Source organism: Callionymus lyra, chromosome 4 (genome assembly GCF_982586985.1).
Source record: "Callionymus lyra chromosome 4, fCalLyr1.hap1.1, whole genome shotgun sequence".
Classification (NCBI taxonomy): domain Eukaryota; kingdom Metazoa; phylum Chordata; class Actinopteri; order Syngnathiformes; family Callionymidae; genus Callionymus; species Callionymus lyra.
The window spans coordinates 32,789,682-32,814,049 of record NC_141821.1 but is presented as its reverse complement, the minus strand read 5'-3'; the positions used below and the strand labels follow the sequence as shown (position 1 = coordinate 32,814,049).

General features: G+C 38.1%; 2 protein-coding genes across 2 annotated transcripts in view; both read left to right on the top strand.

Annotated features, from left to right (window-relative positions):
• Window positions 1-1,423: 1,423 nt before the first annotated feature.
• On the top strand, window positions 1,424-4,179 carry LOC148082647 (thiosulfate:glutathione sulfurtransferase). The gene is made up of 4 exons (XM_087788258.1): window positions 1,424-1,547; window positions 2,701-2,817; window positions 2,884-3,046; window positions 3,130-4,179. Exons 1-4 carry the CDS (start codon window positions 1,439-1,441, stop codon window positions 3,194-3,196), a joined length of 456 nt encoding a protein of 151 aa, XP_087644384.1. The 5' UTR covers window positions 1,424-1,438; the 3' UTR covers window positions 3,197-4,179.
• An 8,688-nt stretch (window positions 4,180-12,867) lies between these two features.
• Window positions 12,868-24,368, top strand: part of drd3 (dopamine receptor D3) — a 36,334-nt gene continuing 24,833 nt past the window's right edge. Inside the window, exons 1-2 of the mRNA XM_087788257.1 lie at window positions 12,868-13,233; window positions 22,830-22,942. Coding sequence (XP_087644383.1) covers window positions 12,943-13,233; window positions 22,830-22,942 — 404 coding nt within the window. The 5' untranslated portion in view covers window positions 12,868-12,942. The remainder of the gene's footprint in view (window positions 13,234-22,829; window positions 22,943-24,368) is intronic.

Below are 24,368 nucleotides of genomic sequence, written 5' to 3'. Positions count from 1 at the left end.
TGAAGTCTCTTCTTGTCCGTAGCTGTTGCAGCAGAGTACCACACAGTGATGGAGGAGGTGATGATGGACTCTACATTTCAGTGTAAAACTGCACCAGCATCGTCCGTGGGAGGTGGAATTTCCTCGAATGACGCTTCTGGGCCTTCTTAATGATGAGACCGATGTTTAAACAACCCATTTTTAAGAATTGATCCAACCCAATAACCAAAATCCATTCAGCATACTAACTGGCTCAAAGTCATAAACTGCAGCAACACCTTCAAGTACCTGCAGATGTGAGAAGTTTGACAAGCAAATCAGTCGTTGTGTGCATATATCAGAGTCCTTTAACTTGATATGTGTAACTAAACTACTGTTGAGCCACTAGTCCTGGACTATAAGTCCTGCAGAGAAGACTTCTTTCAATCATTTAAGAAACATGTCAACCATGGCTGCCCCGAGTTCACGGCAATTATAAATCATCAATGCATGGATCAAATAGTGAAGGATCTTAAATTACTTTTTGATCATTTCATACAATAGCGCTGACTATAAGACCCCAAACATAATGCTTGTGTGTGTGTTGTAATGACAAATTTAACTCTAATTGAAACTATTTTGAACACAATAATGATATCGATCGTGATTAATCAAAATGAATCATCAGCAATTCATGTAAACACCTAAACTAATATGTTGACTAATTTGACACTATTTAAAATAGATATAAAATGATGATGTATTTCCACAACATGAATTATATTTAAACCTCTTTTTACTGACCTCAAAGAATAAGGAACGACTACAGCAGCCGAGCGATGCAAAGGTCATAATGTTATGCACTCTCACAGGCGCGTGTGTCTAACGTTTCTTCATTCCAATGAGGGATGACTCTCACGGAGGGGAAGAGCAGTGACGCCAGATTAAACTGTGGCTGGTGATGGAAGAGCTGTTTTCATGTTCCATTGCAATTCTGCACACTGGGGGGCTGTGAGAGAGATAAGAGTGTGAAATGACGGAGAGATGAATGGAGGAAGCTGGCGGAGCCAAAGTTCCCCGATCAGGGAATGAACAATCATCCACTTTGATATTGATTTGAAATGGGTCAGTGAAGTGATGGTGAGGCCGAGGCGTCAGGAATGAGGAATAACTGCTTTATAGAAAAATAATCTCTCCCACACTGACTTTAAAACCAGAATCAAGAGTTTTAAATTGTGGTCTCACAAGATCGGCAAGTTTAAGATGCTTTTAAATGTGTATATTTAGGCTTATTTGTCTTTCTACTTTGTTTTCCTATTTACCTTCAGCAGGATGTTCAATAGGGAGGTGATTGTCAAGTCGTCCACTAGATGGCAGTAAAACAGCATTATCCAATGCATGAATTCCCATCACGACGCTGATAAAACCTTTAGTGTCCTCTATCCCCCTTCACTCACCTCTCACGCGCTCCTCTGACACCATGGCTGCTCTTCTAGGTCGAGCTTTTCTTCAGGCTCGGTTCCGGTCTTACCCTGTCGTTTATTCCCTGAGCAGAGCGTGCACATCCTCCAAGGACGCACCGGACCAAGGTAATATTGGACATGTCTGTTCTCTAGTGTCACAGGTGCTGAAGGGTGTTCGTGAGAACATGTCAACTCTTCTGGAGCTCATTGAAGGGACACAAATAATTAATTTTCTCCTTGGTTAATTAATGGTTCTTCTTGCAAATGTTCTAAATATTTAGTTATTAGTTATTTTATTTTATCAAACGACATAGTAAGGTTGATGTATGTATTATTCACACTTAACACTGGATTCGTGTTAAAGTTTTAATTCTTGTCGATCGTTCAACTTTGATACAAGTTAATTTTCCGTGAATGTGATTGAAAAAGAAATCATTGAAGGTAGTGATTATCATCTCAACCAAGACAGAAATGTCAGGAATATTCTTCGTGTTCTATCAAAGTGTTTTAGAGTTTTGGAAAGTGCATAAGAAACACACTGGTTCACCTGGCAGTTCATCTGGCAAAGCAAGTTTCCAAAATAAACAAATGAGAAACAAACACTGAGGGACAGCTGTTAATACGTAATGTATTGTCAATATCGCCAACGTTAAAGGCTCACCAGGAGAAAAGTGAAAGACCAATTCAACATTAATGAGTAAAAACAATACAGGTAAATGCAAGAAGTGCAAAGGTCCAACAACCTTTACAGACGTGTCATAAGAAGTTTATGCTAGTTGGCCCACTTTTATCTAGATTTTATAATCAAGATATAATAATATAATAAAGTGTATCCCAACATTTGACCAAAAGCATACAAATGTTCCTCTATTGCATGAGAATCATCAGCTAAGTATGATAGAAGCTTTCTCTGGGCTCAAACGAAAATGTAATTCAATAAAAGAGGATTAAATATGGGCTTAAACCACCCAAAAACCACTAACCAGGGAAGACATAATTAATGTATTGTTGTTCACACAATCAAAGCTGAGCAGCGGCTTGTTATTAGTACAGAAGTATTGATATGGGAGGAGGCCCCAGGGCAGACCAAGATTAAGTAGGCCTGTGAATTCCACAGTGTGTATCACATGTCTAACTCAATTGTACATTTAATTTAAAATGTTTGTAATTAACAGTATAGATCGACATTATAAGTCCCGTTGTTATTGATTTATTTTAAGATGAAAACTTTTAGTTTCAGATAATTCATAAGTCATACTTTTTATTTCAATACCTACAGTCGTCAACTACACGCAGATGAAACAAATGTTGTCCTCACAAAACATCCAGCTCTTGGATGTGAGAGAACCTGATGAGTTTCAAGCTGGGAAGATTCCACATGCAGTCAACGTCCCATGTAAGAAGCAGCCGTACCTTTTTGTTTTACTCTTTTATTCAAACGTCTGCTTTGGTTTTGGTACAGTGGACAGCCTGGAGGAGAGCCTGCGGCTGACCCCAGAACAGTTTCTTCAAAGGTTTGGTGTGAAGGCTCCTCTTAGAGACGATGAAAACTTGGTGTTTCAGTGCAGGAGTGGTAAGAGAAGCCTCAAGGCTCTGGATATTGCTCATCAGTTGGGATATAGCAAGTGAGTAAAAATCTATTAAATGAAAATGTATATAAATTTACTGCTGAACAAAGGATGTCCTGAACACGGCAACATTCTCACAGGGCCCGACACTATGAAGGAGGCTTCAAGGAGTGGGAGGACCTGGATGGTGAAGGAGGAAATAAATGAAGATATTTAAATGAAACTTTAACTTGAGAACATTTATACAAATTCATTATAACAAACAATTAAAAACATTTCATCAGATGCTTTATAAGAAAGTATTTGACTTTACATTTTATTAAAAGAGATTGAGTGATTACAGTGATTGAGTGAAACTTTGTTTTGTTGAAAACAGATTCACATTAATACACTGTAATTTTCTTGCAAAAGAAATTCTGCACCATAGGTTAAAAACTAGGAAGACTTTTTCAGCTGCAATAGGCTCATTAATTCTGCACATTATGGGAAAATAAATAAATAAAATCCAGAACTTGTATTTATTAGATATATCCTAATAAATATTTTGTTAGTTCACTTTGTGAAAAAAAAAAAAAACTTGAAAATAAAAAACTAAAATGTGTTTTATTTTTGCTGATAAATGTTGGTTAAAGTTCCATCTGGATCCAGGAAGGTTTTGAAGGAATCAAATTGTGAAACATGATTTTATGAATAATACAAGATATTATCCAATTAATAAAATAAAACAACGTATACACGACTGTGACACAAAATGTGTTTTTATTGATCTTTTTACATTATCTAAGGTTTGCAAGATCATTTTTTAAATCTACGGTCCTTTTTTCACCTACAATTGTGTTTGTTCACATATTTGTTCTGTGTTAATCACGTGAATGATTATATAAATATTGAAATAGGAAAACATCATGACACTTGGACACTTCATGATCATGAAGATCATAGACGGGCCAATCTTCAAAACCGGTTTCTGGTTAATTTCTTGAGCTGAAGTGTAAAATGCGTCTGATTATGCTCATTGTTTTGAACTACAGTATATCATGCATGTTGCAGTGTCATTGTAAATATAAATGTAGACTCTGAGAATGTGAATAATTCTGTCATGTATTAAAAAAAAATCTCAAAATGAGTTTGCACCAAACCTCTTTTGAAAAATTTTATTTTTAAGAAATAAAAAATGATTCATTCCTGTCCGCTTTTTGTTTTTTATCTACATACCCAAAGACTTACATGTTACGGAATATTGCACGCCCTTATTTTAAGAGACATTAATGACAGTATTATAAATCTTTCTATTGTGCTAGTTACCTAGTCATAAACAGTGCCAACTGCAATCAATGTTTTACCATCTTAGAGTGGATAATGATTCTCAAAACACGAGGATCCAATAGAGCCAGAGATGAACTACTCATCTTCTTGTGTGACTGCAGAATTAGCCACCTTTAATTTAGTATTTTGTTTTTAACATCGGCATGCATTGTTGCTCTAACTTTTGAAAAAGTGCTCCACAATAGTCGCTAGGGGGCAGTCCAACCTCAACTTACTTCAATAAGCGAGTGGCTATTTTTACAAACCCAATCACCGGGTTGGCCCCTCAGGCCTGACCATCACACTGGTATTAGTCTAGACTGTTATAGATCCTGAGAGGAGCAGCTGCCAACACTCCCATCTTCGCAAGGTCCTGCCCCTATTGATGGAAGATGCTGCTCCACCCTCCCCTGCTGCTCCCTCTCATTGAAGACATCACCTGAGCATTAGTGCTGTGTACATGTTTGTCAGATACCCACGGTATGGACAGACCTCGCTGGGTTTACACAAGCAATTGAATCCGTCCTTGACCATGAGCCTGTTGATGTACAAAATGGGTTTCATCTGTAATCGATTTCATAAAAGATTTACCATATCAATTATCAGAGCATGAGATCAATTAATGCACGTCATCGCGCAGCGCTATGTTTATGTCAGGTTAAAGCTTTCATAAGTTCACTTTTTATTATTATATTTTAACAAGTTGTAACCCTGTTTTTTTTCTTCAAGAGGCGACAGACTGTAGAGGGCAGAGCATGCATGAAGTAGAACTGTTAAATGAGGAGGTAAATAAAGTACATTATAGTACAGTTAAACCGTTCTAATTATTCAAAAGCAGATTCTGTATCAAAACAAAATGAATCGATTAAGAATCGTATAAATCAAATTGATTTAGGAAACTGGTCATGATAGCCTATTCTTCAGACCATCAGTCAGCAGGGTTACAAGGTAGCATCCCTCCTTCAGAATGCGTTTGACAGCATGAACAGTTTGCATGATGGGATGGCTCGGAAATATTGACTGACTGGGAAAGAAGAAGTGACCACATCTTTCACGAGATATTTTCCAACCCTCCCGTGAATAAGAATTCATTGTCACACCGGAGAAGAAGAATGGGTCGCTCTTAAATTGAAAATCAAGGCCAAGTTAAAACATTCAATGACAGCAATTTCATGAAAAAATAGCCAGCGAGTGAATATTGTCTGCTGCTGCTGTTCAAGCACAGACCATCAGCCCCCTGCTGCTCGCTGCTTTGGAAAAAAAAGCCTGAATCAGAGGAGGATTCTGGATAACAACCTAAAGCTCCAACCAGTCTCTGTGTTTGCCATTCAATCAACGTGCAGTTTCTTAGTGGGAGTCCAATGAAGTGCATTAGCGTAAAAGTGAAGTGGGATCTGCGCTAATGAGAAATGTTAAATGTAACTATTGCTGCCTCCTGTGAGCTCTCTTAAGTCCAAACTTCATTTGTGAAATCAAGTTAAATCACTTAACCGACAGAGAAGTAACGTAAGATTTATCTACTCTGTGGGAATCAAACTACAGACCTAATATAATGGTGAATGTTACCTCTCTTATTACAAGCAATCATCATCTTTTCAACTGTTGTATTATGGGGTTGCCTACCTGTGGTGCAAAAAATGTTTCTCAATAAATGAATGAATAAAACATTATCAACTGAATCATTTTGAAAACGTAAGAAACTGATTTGGTATTGCACAAACGTGCTCCATTAGAGCAAAGCCGGAATTATAATCAGACTCCGACTCTTGAACAAAGACATGAGGTTAGAAGTGTTATTTAAATCTTGCCCTTGTGTACTTTTTTTTATCTTACAAGATTACGTATGTATAAACATTCACTGGCAGAGAAACTAATTTACATCATTTGCAAATGCCTTTCCCAGGGGACGACACTATTTTGGAAATAAAGAACAATATTTTCTAATAACAAGAGGTTTAAAGTCAGTAGTTTCATATTTATGGATTCATTTTTCCGATACTTGTGTTCCAGTGCCATTATGTTACTTGTCAAGGATGTTAAGTCCATCGGAGGAATTAACGTAAAGGTTTAAAACCTCGGTGATTCACGGCAAACAATGGGCCCTTTATTTACTTCTACCCCCATATGATTCTAGTCCCGCTGTGACGCTGCAATCAGTGGTGACTCATCTTCTGCTGCCATAATTGATCAGTAAACGTCAGTAATTACATGGCCATACACGGAGTGATTCACTATTAACCTTTCTATCAGAGAGAGAGAGAGAGAGAGAGAGAGAGAGTGATGTTGTTATCATCCGGCTTTCTTGAATGTGGACATTTGTTAATGGCGGCTGTTGATTGTTTTGCTTGCTCAAGTGGTGTTTGAACCAGAAAGGTTGATGGTGAGGGCGTCGAGGGAAGCTGCAGCAAGCAACACGTTTGAAAGCTCCCACATCATTCTAATTTATGGAGCTTTTAAAGTCACATTAGAGCTTGGTAACGCTTTAAATTAATCTTTTCATCTGTCTCTTTTAGAATTGGTTCAATCTGAGACAGTCCGCTCTTGATCATTCCTGCTATCCTCCGAAGGTTCAATACTATTGCATTTTAATACCTATAAATGCAGCAGCGGCCAACAGTCATTTTGCTACAGTTCCAGAATAACTTGATTTATTTAGGTGCCAAAGATCTTCTTTGCATTACGACAAACACTCCTCGCGGTCCTGAGTCAGGTGAGAGCTAAAATACAATCAACGTTAAGTTTGCTCTAAATGAAGTAGCGATGGTTGGGTAGTTGTTAGGGATTATTCCATCAAAGTGCCTTTAGACGATGAAAAATGTGTGTTTGGTTTTAGGGTTAGAGTTAGGGTTAGGTTTAGAATTAGGGTTAGGGTTAGGGTTAGGGTTAGGGTTGGGATTAGGGTTAGGGTTAGGGTTAGGGTTAGGGTTAGGGTTAGGGTTAGGGTTAGGGTTAGGGTTCGAGTTAGGGTTAGGGTTAGGGTTAGGGTTAGGGTTAGGGTTAAAAGTTATTTTGGCATAATATGGGACCTTTAAAGGAAAAGTAAATGCTACAAACATGGGCTTCTGGACACAGCTGGAACTACAACAACAAACACAATACTGTATTTTTTGAAGAATATTATAGATATAGTTTCTACTCCTTTAATATAGTTTTACCATTTTGGGGCATTTGATTTAAAACTAAAAAGGCTTCAATTGACAACATGTACAGCAATGGTCAGCAGTGCGGTATAAACTCTGTTTAGTCAATAATCCTGAGCATACTGTAGAGGGGGTAATGAATAAATAATGAATAAGAAAGAAATAAAAATCCACAATGACATTTCATATTATAGGCTTCCATATGTATACTCTTCCAACACACAGTAAACTCCCTGTAGTCCAAGATTTTGTGAATAAGATAAGATAGACATTATTGATCGCTCTATTTCAATTTCAGATTAGTAAACTGCAAGATGACGCAAACCAGCAGAAAAAACAATAAATGATGCATAACTTAAGTACCACATAGATAGAACAGGTAAATATTGCCCAGAGGATGTAGAGGACATTAGAGAATACAGTTAAAAAGGGTCTTTATCAGCATCTGTGATCAAACAATCTTGTTTTTTAGAAATGATGAATGACAAGTAGATTTTTGACTACCACTTTCTCAGTGTCCACTTTTAAAGTTGTTCTCTCAAAAAGTTTCATAGATGGGTCTTTGGGTTTTAAGAAAATGACATTAACATTTTACTGTAGAAAACAACTAAAGCATTGATCGTTCTTCTAGACTTGAAACAACTTTGAAACTCACTTACTTGGTTGTTACATTATTTTGACCAAACGAGAGGTAAAAAATTGTTTTTAGAAGAAAGACGATGTGCATTAATGTGCATGTGAGGTGGATCTGTAAGTTTCGTTTAGGATAGGAACGCCTCAGTATTCTCCCGGGCGAGAAAAGTCTGGGTCTCTTCGACCTGGCACTGCCCCTGCGACAAAGACCTTGTACAAGTGAAGGAAGATGGATGGATAAGTGAGATTTCAGACCAACAATGTAAATTAAATGAAAGGTTTCACAGGGAGTATATGCTTGAACATCATAAGCTGTCAAAATTTCTCCTTCACTCACTCCATAATGATTTCACTAAAAAAACAGGTGTAGGTCTCCAATTACCCCACAAGCAGCCAGATTTTTACACTGTAATAACAGTAGTTTTGGAGCCTTCAGGATACATTAGGATTCCCCTGAAAGATTGATGGAGTTTCACTTCATACTGAACTGCTGCTCTCTTTACATTTCGACCTGAAATGCCCACCAAGACAGAAAAACAAAGCTGGCACAGCAGCAGCTCACAGCTGGAGCGGGTACAGACCTAAAGGGTGGCAGGAATAGTAATATGTCAGCCTTTAGATTGTCTCCAGAACGACACTGACCTAATTTGTGGCACTTTTATGCCATCACTCCAGAGTCTGACCCGGACTCTGGTTCAGGGTCACAGTGAGAGATGGACTCGAGGGACTTCATTTAGTGACATCATTTTTAACGTCTCCCCTTCAGGTCCTCCTGTGGAATCACACTTTTGCGTCCTCCAGCTTGATATCAGGTCATTGGTCAGCGTGTCGTGCGCGGCTGCGCCTGACGTCTCCGCCGCGTGTGCGCGCGCTGCCGCTCGGTCCGGATCTGGTAAGTGTAAAAAGCTGCGCGCGTGTCTCCGTGCGCACCAGACCGACCGAGCTCCGTGTGTAAGAAGTACGAGTGTTTTTTTCCTCCGGTGCGCTCCACACTGGACACGCCGCTCCGCCGTGCGCAATGGCACCGCGTGGACCTCCTCTGCAGGACCCTCTGACCGGACCACTTCTAACTCCTGCTGGAGACGCTTTTCTTCCTGGGGTCTGATGAGTCCTTCATTGGAACACTATCACAGGTACTGGACCGGGAACGTTGACTAGTTTTATTTAGGGAACTCCACAGGAGCCCATGGAACAGGATTGATGGTGGTCTTGTGTGTCCCTCTGAGGACCATAAACGGGTAACGGTCTCTTGTCAGTGGATTTAATTGAATGTAGGACTTGAGCCTCTAAATCATATTGACATTGACAAATGTGTGTTTCCAAACAAGGCGTGAGGCAGGAGCACAAAAAGTAATTTGTGGTTCACTGCATGCCGAGATTTTGGTGGAACCAACCTTTTTGTTTCTTGTATTGGTCAAACCTAGAGGTTTAAACTAGTAGATGAAATATTGACTAGTTTCTTACACACTGTGCCATTAGTGAGACACGCGGTAATTGATGTCAGTTGTGCAATGAATGGCTTCACGTAGAGTCACGTGATTTGTCTTATGTGTGTGGAAAATCGAAATATGTGAAGCTGCGAGAGTTACTGCCGTGTTTCCAGTTGAAGGTGCCAGGGTTCTTTTGCGTCAAGAGCAGGGCGGCCAAATTTCAGCGAACGGGAATTTTTGATTTGAGAGTGTTATGATGCTCTTCTTAAATGTCGATTTATAGGAATAATAAGACTGATGATCTCACTTCCATGCCAGCTTATATATAAACCTGTCATCTTTGATAATGCCATACGACTCAAATATACTAAATATATGATCCCTCTACAATTCTAGATTTCAATTGTATAATATTTTTGGGTATAATACTCTCCTAAAGGAGATCTATGGCAGTCATTGATTGTAACTTGAGATATTTAAAGCATTCTTAAACCAGTCATCTTTGTCAATGTCACATGACTAAAATATGACGATTTAATCATGAGTTTCTCAAAAATTCTACATTTGATTTTCCTTATATTTTGTGGCATAGTAGTCCTTATTCTCTAGAGATAATATATGGCAACCGATGATTGAACTTGGGATAATTATTGATAAATAGCATCATAAACCCGCACTTTATAAAGAAGAAGATTTGTGGCAGTCAATAATTGTAACAATGATTGTAAAATATTAATTTATTACAACTCTATCTTGCTATTAGCTTGACTACAGTAACATTTCGGCAGTGTTGTGTTAAAATGTTCCAATTCTCAACAATGTGGTGTTTTCACTGTGTACTGGTGCTGAAAAATGAATGAATGAAAGATGGTTCTATGCCAAAACCCGCCTTATTTTGCTTTGGTTTGGTCTATATTGCGTGGTGCCTTTTCTGAGTGACCTGATTTAGGAAAAGAGAACCAAAGTTTATAAAAATGTTTTGAATGGGTAAATATAAGCGTGAGAAATGTCAAATGTGGTGTGAGAAAGGTTCAATTGTGTGGCTTTCTCACTCAATTTAGATGAAAGATGCATGAAAATGGAAAGATATTCAAGTGGAAGGAAGTTGAAAGCAAATATGCTTCTGACTTTATATTTATAATTGCACAGTTGTGACTAATAAAGAAAGTGTCATAAAATGATGTGAAACCCTAGTGAACGTGAACAGTCTCAAGCAGACACTGGAGCAATACGATATTCGCAGTCTACAATAGACACAAAATAAAACAAGTCTAAAGCCAAGACGTCCACCAAATTGGTGGAAAAAATGAGGAACAAACACAGGAATGGGAAATTAAAGAATAACTTCTGGCAGACTGGTCTGGAAGCCGAGGGGAGATATAGTGCAGATAATTTCTTTAAAAGGAAGCGTGATTATCACTCAGTAAAAGGAAAGTCTTGGTAATATAGTAAAGTCACTAATCAAAAGCTGATAGATGCAAATAAACAATATAAATGACAAAAACAACACTTATTATAGGGATCGATAATCCAGCATGGACGCTAGCTAGTCAGAACTGATAGGGAGTAGCTCTCTGATTGGCTAGTTAAGCGGGAGAATTCCAAGGGTGACATGTTAGCGAGTGTGAACAAGAGGTTAATGGTGCATTGACAGACCGCTGTGAAGGTCACACTTTTTGAAAAACGACATAATGGCCTGTCTCCTTTAAATGTCCGATTCCATCGCCTTTCCTTGGAAGTAAATAATGAAATAATGCTGTTTCTAGTTTATTGACAGATACATGGATGTAGCAATAATTGATAAAATAACATTTTTTTTGTAATACTCATTATGCTTGTTGTTTTCGTTTACAATCAGATCAAATACATTATAATGAATAACTCCGATAACTAAGAAGGTATGGCATTATTAAATAAATGTGTTGTTACCAGTTTTTACTAAACAAATCTGACATGATTCAAAACTTTTTTTTACAAATTTCTTCTCAATCCAGTATGTTTTTGACATCAAAATAAGAAAGAAATACCTGAAAGGCTTTGAATGTTTTTAAAGAGAAACTAATATGTTAATTGAAGTGTGTCTTAAAAATGTTCTATTTGTACTCATCAGTATGTGTCTGTTTGCACAAAACTATTTTTCATTGAAATATTCACATTTGAAAATGTGCTTAAGCCCCGCCCACTGAAAACACTGTTTTTATTCCATGCCTACTATGTCATGATTGGTCAAACGAAAAGTTTTCATCAGGTGTCATCAATCCCAGAAGTCTCCACCTCAAAGGGACTCGTTGTATCAACAAAGCAAGGCGCGATTCTTTATATTAGTTGCCCTTTAAATAACATTATCAGGAATGCGATGAGAGACAGACTTAATTTTACTGATGAATAATTTTCTCTCATTTTGCTTTTATGTGTCCATTTTTATTTTATAAACACAAAATATTTGGGTCTGTAGTGACGAAATGTAATTAAAGCAACTGAGAACCACAAAGCTATTCTGTGGCCTAGTTTTAGCTGCATGTTGTTTTATTGGTTTAGCCCGATGCAGTGTTTTTTTATGAAGTCATATAAAATGTGCTCCTTGGCAGAGTTATGCACTGACCTTCTGCTTTTGCAGTTTCATTCGTGCTCTTGCTTTCTTCCTTGAGCATCTGCAGAAGACAGGGATCTATTAAAACACCATCACATGTCACATCTTGAGTCCCTGTGCACTTGTTGTCTTGTTTGTCCCGTCCTCGCCCTTCAGGTTGAATTTTGTGATAAACCTGTAGCAGATAGGAGACTTGAAGGTGATTGGTATCACTCGCTCCTTTCCTTCGTCTCTGGTGGAGATCACATGACACCAGAGCTGTGGAGAAATCAGAGTAATGGAATTTCAGAAAAAATCTTTAAAAGCACATTCTCAGTGGTTTTTTTTTTTTCATGTGAGACGCCCAAGAAGATGTATCAGTTTGTTTACCACAAGTCACAAGTGAGAGCAGCCCCACCGCTATCTGGAGACCAGCCAGATAAGATTCAGTAATAAATGAGAGGAAGAACGGAGGGCAGGGAGCAGAGACCGGGACCAGAGCCAAGAAGTCAAACCTAAGATGGCGAAGTGGTCTTTATGAGCTAGCCTCTCTGATACCACTCATAAAGTTCATGTTAACAATCTTTACTGGAATCACTGGCCTTTAAAAGCTGACAGGAACTATCGTGGCAGCGTTATGAGCCATTAAGGTGTTGTGCTTAGTCTGAATCCATATTTTCTATATTAGCTTTTATAAAAAGAATAATCCCAGCCTTTGGGGTTCTGACCTGAAGGGAGCCCTTCATGCGATGACAGCAGACCTGTCATTGATGGGATGGGGTTATGAGATGATTGGGCCAACAATGCCTCACTGTGCCCTTTCTCTCCCCACAGGTCTGCCATACGTCTCACCTCCCATGTCAGTGGGACGTCTCCATGGCAACGTTTAGCAGTGCAGAGCCGCTCTGGAACCAATCCGACGGCCTCCGGTGGGATGAGAGGAATGAGAGTTTGGAGGCAACAGGCCAGGAGGGAACGGAGCGAAACTACTATGCAATGTTCTACTCCCTGCTCATTCTAGCCATCGTGTTCGGGAATGTTCTGGTGTGTATAGCCGTGCTGAGGGAGCGATCGCTGCAGACCACCACCAACTACCTTGTGGTCAGCCTGGCAGTGGCCGACCTGCTGGTGGCTTCGCTGGTCATGCCCTGGGTGGTGTATCTGGAGGTGAGTGTTTGAGATACTGTTCACCCACGACAGATCACTATAGTGTCACATTCCCCTTTTGGGATAGTAAGTGTTGCTCATTTTACCATCGCTATGAAGCTGCGTGTTAGGTGTGAGTGGCTGTCTGTCATCATACAACGAGCAAGCTCTTAGTAACTGATTCTACACACACTTGTGCTTCCGATGAAGTACAGTTAATAAAAAAAGCGTTTTAGATTTTGAATTCTCTTGATTTCCAAAGAGGCAGCATCATAATTAAGTAGGATGATTTAATCATGCACAGCAGAATGTGGTGTGGCTGTTAGAGGCGTCGCGTTGGGAATCATTTCTGACAGCGGCAGATATTTCTAGCTGCTTTTTTCCTGAGAATGAATTCATGGTGTGTCGCTGGATCATTTTTTAATTATACCTTTTAAATAGATGTCAGTACTCCTGGGTAAGTATACAAGACTTAAAACTCATTGAATACCAATTTATTTGTCTTTGTTCAAACACAGATTTAATTACAATAGACCCAAAAAAACAGGGTTTTAAAAAATTCTATCAAAAAGTGGGGGTTGCTGTGGAGCGTGTACCATGTAAGACCTCGACATCAGATGAATGTATTTAAAAATGTTCAGGTTTATAATAAGGGGAATATTATAACATTTAGATGGTTTTTCAATATAATTTACTTATTGTAGTGCATCAACGAGCATAATATATCTGTCCCTAATTGCAGGCATATTAGCCAAGAACTATTTTAATTATTATTAAATCGTTACTCATAAAACATTTCACATTTTTATTTCTGTGTTTTTACTGATGAAAAGACATATGGTAATATGTAGTGTGACAACCATCAAGATACGTAAGTGAGTGTTAGAACTCATACATAAAATATATAATCTGAGGATTAAGATTCTTTGAATATTTAGTGCAATGACAAGTTGAACTTACAGTAAAATTTAAGACTTGAAAAAAAAATTGTTGTGATTTGAGTACTTTTGGCCGACAGAACTTTGATAATAGTCAGGATAGATGTCTGTTGCAATTCATATAATAAGGAGATTGAAAGATTAGATTTTTGGGCAACAAAGTTGTCAGCAGTAGGTGCAGCTGAACCAGGAGATTTAAAGCTTTGCCCTTTAGCTCTGTTCTCATTTTGTCAGCAGAGATGGAGAACACTTACTGAGAGCCAAAGTTCAATTATAACTTTAACCTTTCTGTGAATTAAATCATGCTGTTCTCAATGTTTAAATGTTGTCGGACTGTATCGAATGTACTGCAGTTCCTTTATGTTCATGTTTTGTTATGTCTAACATAAGCTTCGCCAGCCAGACAACTTGAAGTGAGGTGGTCAAGATGATTAGTGTTTTCTTTAGTTTCTAACAGTGGGGGGGGCAGGAGTGTGAGGTTACGTTGAGCTGGACACCAACCGTGTAGACGTTTGCTGGTGGCAGAGGGACAACAGGGAGTGGGAAAAATAAAAGCGCTGCAGGAGAAGCAACAGAATACTAGTGAGTGATGGGTTGACTCTGGAGGGTGAAGGGAAAGAGAGCTGAACAAAAGTGTGAGGGCAGAAAAAGAATGAGGGTAGTTTGCAGCCTATTACGGGGTGGCAACTGACAGTAATGATGATGAAAGCTAGCCGCAAGTGAACTTCACTAATCATGCATATTATACATAATGGCTGAAGTATACCATGAATAAATACCAACGCAGACTTGATTAGCTGAAGGTGCTTGGCGGTTTTCCAAATTGAAAATAATTGCAACGCCTAATGGATGTAAAGCTTTTTCCCTATTTGCTCTTATTCACCTTTTCATGGTGTCATCTGCCAATTAAACCGCCATTATCAGGTGTCATCGGCAGCATTGATTATAGTTTCTGTTTTCTGCCTCCTGTTGCGTTTAAATGGATTTGATAAGACCTGATAATAGTGGCTGATGAGCCGATAACTACAGGTGACTCGGGATAATTGTTTCTCGTAGCCATTAACATTCTAGTTCATTTAAAAGGGTGACATGTTACATAATTATAATTTACTCCAGTGAGCCATAATATAAAGAGTAATACTATATGATCCATTTGATTTTATGTTGTTTTTTTTTTTCAAATTAATTCTATAGCATTTCTTTTAATAATATGACTTTTCAATAATCAATTATATACACAGTTCTCTTCACCTGGTTTGTTTCTTATGCTATTGAAGTGATGGAAACCACAGGTTGCAACTCTTGTTGAACCTGCTGCCATCATGTCTGAGTTTCTTATAGAAAGTTGAAACGGCTATAGGAACAATTGACCAAGTTCACCGTTTTTTTTTCATGATCATTTTCCACAGTAAAGCTGGGTTTGGGCCAGGTCTTCACCCTCAGTCGGATTGTGGCTCCTGGGACTGATGTAGGTCTAAGTTCAAGGGAGCAATTTTCTCCACCTCAGCTGGTGCTAAAGGCTCAGCAGAGTGTGTTTATACGTGGTCTTGTTCACCGGTGAGAAAAAGATGGAAATATCTGTGACACATTTGTTCATGTGCTTTAATCAGTGGAGGTGATGGTGTCAACAAACCTTTATGAAGTGAGGAAAATATATAGTTACAAAAAACAAAGACAAGACTATCACTGCATTCATTCAAAATAGAGGGCGAACAGTGTAACTGAGACCGCTGCCTCTGTGCTGCTATAAAGTGGAAAAAGTGGTTGAGTGGATGGATTTGGTCATTTCAGGTGCGTCAGCTGCAAGCAGAGGTTTCCACACGGATAGATCACGTTTCTGCTGTTGCTTTGTAAGGCATTGGAGACGGAGGATGGAAAAGAGCACCTTAAATATGGCAAAGAAGGCGATAAAGTGCTGCAAAGCAGAGAGGAACAGAGAATCATCAAGGCAGACACACGTCGCTCTAGTGTTGGAACAACAGTGTAATGAGCCTGATGAGCTTGATGAGCTAATTAAACACTCACTGGGATCAATAACCTAAAGGTTGCAAGATGGCCGCGCCTTGATTCTACTGTCACTTACTTTCAGGAACATTTTCTTCCTAATCATACCAACTCTCATTAAAGTCAATTGTATACAATTCAAGTTTCAATTGAAATACAAATCCCATAAATTGATGGAGTCTACTGACTCCTTCAAGAAACATCCCAAGACATTTTTATTCGTGCAGGCTTTTCCTTGATTCTCTGAGACTCCTGTGTTGTTCTCGTTGTTATCTTGACCTTTAAAGTATATATTTTATTGTGTATTGTTTTGATTGTTTTAGCGCTTTGTGACCCTGGTCTGGAAACGCGTTTACTTCCTTAATTACATTACATGTAATATGTATTGTTCATCCGTCAGTATCAAAAATCATAACGAGTTTATCAGTCAAATTAATTCTGAGGCTAATCCCTGGGTCAAAAAATATCTTAAGAGGTATTTCAAACGTTTTATCGCCTGGTGAGATGAGAGTGACTCTTTTGACAGAACACATGGATGGACCGCGGATGGATCAGTTATGGGCTCAGAGCTCCACTCCAACTCAGATGCCTGCCAGGTGGAGGTTTTTGCAGACCCTTGTTAAAAGGTAAAAAGGAAAAGTGTGAATCTCTAAAGAAGACTAAAGTTGTATGCAGAGAAACACTCCATCACATGCATCCAAGTACTCCACGGTTTGGCTGTAAAGCAAAGGACAAATATGAAATAATAATGACTCCCTTCCTCACCAAACTTCTTCCCTATTAAGGATCTTTTGGCTCGTCTTATGCGGGAGATTTTCTGTGAAGGGAAACTACAGTACTCTCTGGACAGTGTCTGGGAGGCTGTGGCTGTGGCACAAAACGTTGATTCTTAACAGATCTTTTGAGAAACATTTTGACGAGTTGAGGGTTTGTGACTGTTATTGAAAAGAAAGGTCTCAATCCCAAGCAATTATTTATTGTTGATTTATTTATTTATTTATTTATTTTTTTCATTTTATTGTTTATTATTCTCGCTATAATTTGGTTTAAAATATGCATATATATGAATATGTTTTTTTAGTTAGTTGCATAATAATTCTGTAGTTGCATAATGATTATGCACAAATAGATATTCACCTTAGAAAGCTAAAACCTCATTTTCCTTTAATATATGTTAAAGTTTATAACGGTTTAATAATATTTTGGACTGTAGTTGTCAAATAAGATAATTTATCCTTTTACTTGCCTGATAATTGTCCACACAATATCTACAGGCTACAGGATCTCAATTACTTCCTGACACATTTTTAATCAGCACTATATTTAGAATATAACACTGGGATATTAAGTGTTAATATAAAATCTTCATAAAATATAAAGAATATTCAAGTTGTTTAAGAATGGGACAAATTAAGAAATGATAGAGTTTCTGGTAGGGTTAAGAGCTGGGTGAAAGACTGGGTTAGGGACGTATACAAAACAAATGTATAGTATAACTCAAGTAGGATTTATCTCTATATATATATTTTCAGCATATTTCCTTGTTATTAATCATGGATTTGACATTCAATTCTGGTGCTCTAATAACAAGAGTAACAAGAGTTTTCTTTGGATTATAGCAGCAGTGATTTTCATTTTGTTTATCTGAGAGAGGATCAGACTTCACCTTCACACAAGTAAAATCGGTAAAAAAATAAATTAAACGACCTCCACTTCAAAACAGGTTTAAAGAACAAGAAGTGATTTATGGTCCATCCTGAGTTTGAGAATAAATATTGTGCTCATATGCTCACATTTCTTTCACAAGGCTTCTTGAGGTCAGGTTTCATGTGTGCAGTTTGTTGACCTGCAGATCCCTCTTCCCACCTGAGTGACTTCATGGATTTGTTTCAGCGCCTTAACATGCTGTTCAAGATAAGGAAAAATACTCTGCATGAACAATATCTTGGAGATAAGAAAAAGGAGACTAGCAAAAGTGTTTTTTTTATGCTGGGTCAATTGTTGAAGGATTACGTCAATGTACGTTTTATTATGGATTTGAAATTGGATACGAACAGCACAAAACGTATTGACTCACATTTAGCAAGTCCGTTCAACAAAGAAGATTATCAGCTTCTAACTTTCTGTATGTCTTTAATATGTTGGAGCCAAAGTTACTCCATGTTAACTCGTGTTTAGTAGGATTCACCAAATATTTACTCTGACTCTATTTTGACATGTCAACACTTTAACTTTGTTTTTGTACCTTAATCCCCCAATCGAGTCACTCGAGTCATTCAACTAATTTTCAGTTGATGTATCATCACAAGTTATTTTAGTACAAAAATATTAAGATACTCAAAACTACCCAGTGCTGCTTTAAGCTTCTCACACTTAATACACACCTGAAACAAAAACGACTCTGAGGGACGTATTTGTGCTAAAAATCTTAGACTCAAAAGGAAACAAAGGAGTCCTGCTTCGTTCTTCTTCACCTGAGCTTCTATGAACTTCGATGGTTGTCGTCTTCTTTTACCTGGCACTAACATTTTCAACATCCTTCGGTCTAAAAACCAAATCCCCATCATAACATGTCACTATTGTGAGGTCAGTCTCTAGCAAGCCAAGGTCGACAACAACCTGTAAACTTTAACTTAAAACATTCATGCATGAATTACTAGAAAAGTATATTTGCTCTTCGATGAGAAAAACAAAGTGTCTCTTGCTCTGAAGGCGGTGAATCAGTGAGTTGGAGATTATGTATGCTAAAATTAGCATATATATAATGGATAGGGAAATTGATCTTGCATTCTGTTATCTTTCTCTGCCAAAGGAGCGTTTAATAACTAAACATTCAGTTGGCCCATGTTTGGATCATGGGCTCTGGAGGCCCGGGCACTTACGGCAAACATTTTTTAATTTAAAATGAAACGCCAAGTTTGATCATAACCCCACACCCCCCTCCCCCATCTTGAGGGTCCTCCGACACAAGTTGTTTAGTGAAGGATCGTTTGATGTTGTAAGTCCTAGAATACTTAAAATATATACTGTATATATGCACAAAAAACACAATCCCTGCCTGGTTCATTACAAATCCAGTTCACACTATCAGAACAATAATCATGTGACCTGGTCAGCCCAAAAAACTCTTTAGTGAGTACTAACTGACAAATGACATTACATACATTTTTTTCTCAAGTGAAGCAAGTAGTTGAAATGTCCAATAAGATGCTCACGATCCCGCGAGGTACAGAACATTAAAGGCGGGATCATGGATTACAGTATTCATTAGAGGGGCACGGTTCACTCCAATGACAGGCTGCAGGCGCCATAACGCTGTAGCTTAACAAGTCATCCTGGCCACAGGCTGTTTATTCACTGCTCGGCTCCAATCTGAGAAGAAGACTGAGTGTCGCACTCCTGACCCTCAGCCAGTACTAATCACACGCCCTTGAGCAGACCGCTCAACTCTGGATGCAACAGCTGATCTACGACTTGTGGTTGTAGAAAACAGTTCATCGAAAATTGAAATGCTCTGTCACGGCAACTCACAAACAGCTTCATTCATCACAGAAACGGCATCGCAGGTGGTTCAACGCCTTATCAGGAATTCATTTATTTTCAAGAACACTGTGCTTATTCTTGAATTAAAATAATATATATATATATATATATATATATATATATATATTTTATTCCTGACATGACTCATGACTTTAAGGTTCCTTGAAAAAGGGCAAATCCATTCACTTTTTCCGAGATTTAATTTCCGGAATTGATTCAACAAATATGTTAGAAAACACATCCCCAACTCTCTTTTGCCACTCCACAGAGTGCATCAAACAACAGCTGAGCATTTCATGAATCGAGAAAATACGCTTCAATCGCTAGTAGTAACTGTGGTTGTCATAGTGAGGGTTTCAAGAGAAGGTGCATTACAATGACGGTTCTCCAGAGATGATGCAAGTCGTTTGACTTTATTGGCTCACAGCTTCTGTTGAGGAGGAAGCTGTAGAAATGAGTACTAGCACAAATAAACTGCCTCAGATCTCTGCATTAAACAAATACAACATTCTTTTCATGTTAAAAAAAAAAGTATTTGAATCCAGTGGTGTGGTTTGAATGAGTCACTATTTTCAGTTTTTGATCCTATTACTGTTGGCCCTCTCTTGAAGGATGGGATTATGTAAAGCTTTGAGAATAGTCAAAGGTTAACAGTTTGTGTGTAATTGTCCAACTCAAATGAACAAAAGAAGCTCAAGCACACAAATTAATTAAGCAAAAGTGCAGAGAGGCTTTTTTTCAATCCAGTGGGGGTTCCATTTTGTACTGCAGATTAATTTCACAGTTGCCAAGATAACAAGCATCAGGAGTGGCTTGTTTTTAGCTTTTACTTTTTATCCAAAAAATAACTACAACTTTGGTTCTGTCTCACTATGTTTTTAAAATGATACAAGCTTCAACTGTCGCATTACATTATGAGAAAAGTAGAGTTTTGGCTGTGACTTCTATTGGCGTAAACATGATAACGTTTATTTCAGGCCATATACTATAACCTGACACACACTAAAGACCATGAAACCTAATTCTAATTGCCAATAGCCATGATATATATTTATTACAGAATACACTCATGGTGTACAAATATACATTACGGAACAAACAGTCGGTATGTGACAGACATGGTTGTGAATAATGGTCTAATCTTATTGAAAAAAAGGTTGTTACAAAGTCTTTCTGTTTTTAATATACAACTCAAAAGTTGACATTTGTGTTTAATACCTTTGGTTTTGGTTCGCGGTCACAATTTTAAACAGCAGCTGCCTGCTTGTAATCGCTAGCAGGTAAATTGCTTCGTAGCTGCTGTTAAAAGATCACCAGAGGGAGTTACAACATCGACATTAAAAAAAAGTTGCTTTTTATGACAAAAAAGTGTGATTGGGTTGAGATGAGGTTAAGAACAATGAACAAGCCAAGACTGTGTCCTCACTGAGAGCAACTGTGTGAGTCTATATGTGAGCGGGTGCTTATATGCCGCGGTGTGAGGGCGATTTACAACCCATGCGCTTGTGTATATTCCCACACGCACCAGACACCTCAGTGAGAGTGTGGGTGTAAATTCCCACTAGGATTTAAAGATTCAGTAGTCGGAGCAATGGGGCTTGTTTTTCAGTTTATCTTTGTCCGACCGTTATTAAAGGTGATAGCAAGTGAATTGCTTCCTAACTGGATGAAGATCCTGTGGGTTGGGAGGCAGTTTGGTTTTATTTGGTGTTAACCAGGTTAATGTCCTCACTCCAAGCCTTTCTTTATTGATATGGAGGCGCAAAAATGATTTCATCTTAATTGTTTGACCTTGGTGGTATTTTGGTACGGTGTTGGACAATGTACTTGTGGTGCTGTGTGGCCTTATTTAAAGCAAACAGTCCAGGAGCTCATTCTTGTTTTTAAGGTGCTTTTTCAAGCCACATCCACAGCAGTGAAGAAATACAACCATAGATATTCATGGGTTCTAAAACGGCTCCACATATCAACTGCACAATCAATTTCACTGGGCAGTTTAAATTAATTCTCTGTCCGCTCTTTAGAGATTCATCAGCTGTTGACGGTCCCCTGGCGTTTGTTGGAAATGCAAATTGAGTTTGTCAATTCCCTTAATCTTTCTTTTCCACCAGGGAACAGGGAGATAATCTATTTACCGCTGTGCATTTTTTTAACATGTCAATTGAAAGACTTCAGGTTTGTCGAGGGTTCTTGAGACATAACAAGAGTTGAGGAGAAATCAGTGAAGATTTACACTAGGGGATCAATAGCTTAATAAATACATTTTCACCTTGATTAAATAAAACATACAAAACCTGAAACCCAAAGATTAGTTGGGGCATCATGAAAGAGCTCTCATTAACTTGTATTTATTTGTTTGGATCTTTCTTGAAGAGTTCACTGGAGCCTACTACGTCTTACTGTGTACCTTTTATAAGTTACTCTTATTAAATCCATATTTTATATTGCTGCCTTGGATTGCTTTATATTGTACTTCGCTTTCAAGTTAGCAATATAACCGATCACTTAAAAAAAAATGACTTCTAATTCACTTTTAAAATATGAAAATAATTCTGAACGATTCAGAGCTTCTTTCACATTTCTAAATCACCATGAATGCAGCACTACACAGATTCTTCCACTCTCACGTTGTTGTTGAAAATAGTTCTCCAATTGTACTGATTGGAGGAAACGCCTGAGTGCTCAGTGTAGAGAAATCATTCTGAAAGGTCCTTGGTTCAGACTGAGCCATTTATCTTTCCGTGTGGAGTTTACATGTTCTCCCTTTGCTTGATTCAGGGTCTCATACATTTTTCCCTCACATTCTAAATCTATATAAGAATGTTCAACATTTTTATTCATTTATTTATGATTACCATTCAAGTCTATTCCAAAAGCTATGTTCAATCCCACAACAACAACAACAATACATGTTGTCAATATCAGTTTTGATTTGCTTTAACTGACTAAATAGTGAGTTTTTAATCCATTATTTTGCTTTTCTGTTGCCTAAACAATGGACAATACTTATTCAGTCACTATATGTGTGTGCAAGCGTGCGTAAGAGTGTTGAGCGCTTGTCAATGCGTCACGCTTCACATTGGTGATGCTGAAGAGCAGCTCCAGCTTAATCTGTCCCTCTCTCCTGCGCAGGTGGTTGGCGGCGCCTGGCTTTTCAGCCGGCTCTACTGTAACATCTTTGTCACGCTGGATGTCATGATGTGCACGGCTAGTATCCTCAACCTGTGTGCCATCAGCATTGACAGGTGAGTGTGTGTCTTGTGTAACACAATGCCATGACATCACTGCTGTGAAAAATCACTCCAAAATATAGTTATTTTTCTACCTCATTGGGAATTAGGCGAATGTTTACTGTATAACGACAATTTTCCATCCTTGTCTCCAGTGTCGTTCTTGAAGGTTAAGAGTAAAGGTATCCAAGAGTAGTAGTGCAGAAGGGAATATGTTGTGTGTCTTTGAACCAATAATGTACTACTGTGTTATGCGTTACATTATTCATATTATGAGTTTCCTTTATGTGTCACAGTTAATATTTTATAAGTCTCCTGAGGCTTTGAACCTAAAACCCACAGGCAAGTTTAACCACACAGGATTTGTAAAAGGCAGAGGTCAAGGAGGGTCGACACAGTTGATTCGTGCTGCTCGTGATTTTGAGAATCTACTCTTAATTTGACAATATTTGTGTCTTGAAATTGTCTGGTAAATATTTTTTACTTGGCCAAGATTTCAATAGAGATGCAAAATATTTTCCTACAAACTTACGTACGTTGACCTTGATCCATTAGTTATAAAGATGATGCCCATGATATTTTACCAACATTTCCAAACACAAACATTCTTTCTATAGAGGTACCAATGATAACACATTAACCTTGTTCTATAAAGACTTCATATAAGAAGTCATGGTGGTTTTAATCACATAAGGCAAAGTATTACCAGCTTTATAAAGTATTTTAACTGGTGGACTTTAAGAACTTTACGTATTATATTATGTTATTACACGTAAGATTATAATTGAACTGAAGTTTGTCAAATTTTAATATACTTAAACATGATTTTATAAAAATTGTAACTGTAATTTTATGTCTTTGTAATTCTGTAAGTTAAACGTGCCATCTACTCTGTGACTCAGGTTGATCACTTTAACCACAATCGTCACTTTGGCGGGAATATTAAAACATGAACACCGGATTTATAATAAATCAAGTCCATCTTCTGAAGATCAACTAACGTGAAAAACCAACTTCCCTGACTCACATGTTTCAAATGTTGAAGTCTTCCTCCAAGATGCTGAAATTCCTCATCATGACCATGTTTTTGAAGCTATTACTTTATAAAGTTCTCCCTCGTCTGAGATCTCAGTGAACGAAAGGTTACAAAAAAGGAGTCCGTTATGATGTAAGAATGGTCTTCACTCTTCCTCCATACCATATTGATGTGAGCATATGATTCATTTATTTTTTCCTCTGCCAATAGGGCTCTTACTAAATATAAGGCACCTTGATAGGGGGAGCCGGATGATACCAGTAGACTCTCTCTTTAATGGCCCCCCTTTAGAAATGGGAACATTGATTTGTTTTTAAATACTCTATTGATATCCAATTCATGAGACCAAACCAATCTTGAATATGCATCTGCAGAGATAACATATCACACATGGTCACAGTTCCT

What these genes read in the sequence shown, in the direction of transcription:
- LOC148082647 (XM_087788258.1), top strand. Translation starts at nt 1,439, where the DNA reads ATGGCTGCTCTTCTAGGTCGAGCTTTTCTTCAGGCTCGGTTCCGGTCT. An exon ending in CAAGGACGCACCGGACCAAG is followed by an intron (nt 1,548 to 2,700) that starts GTAATATTGGAC and finishes CAATACCTACAG; the next exon opens with TCGTCAACTACACGCAGATG. An exon ending in CATCAGTTGGGATATAGCAA is followed by an intron (nt 3,047 to 3,129) that starts GTGAGTAAAAAT and finishes ACATTCTCACAG; the next exon opens with GGCCCGACACTATGAAGGAG.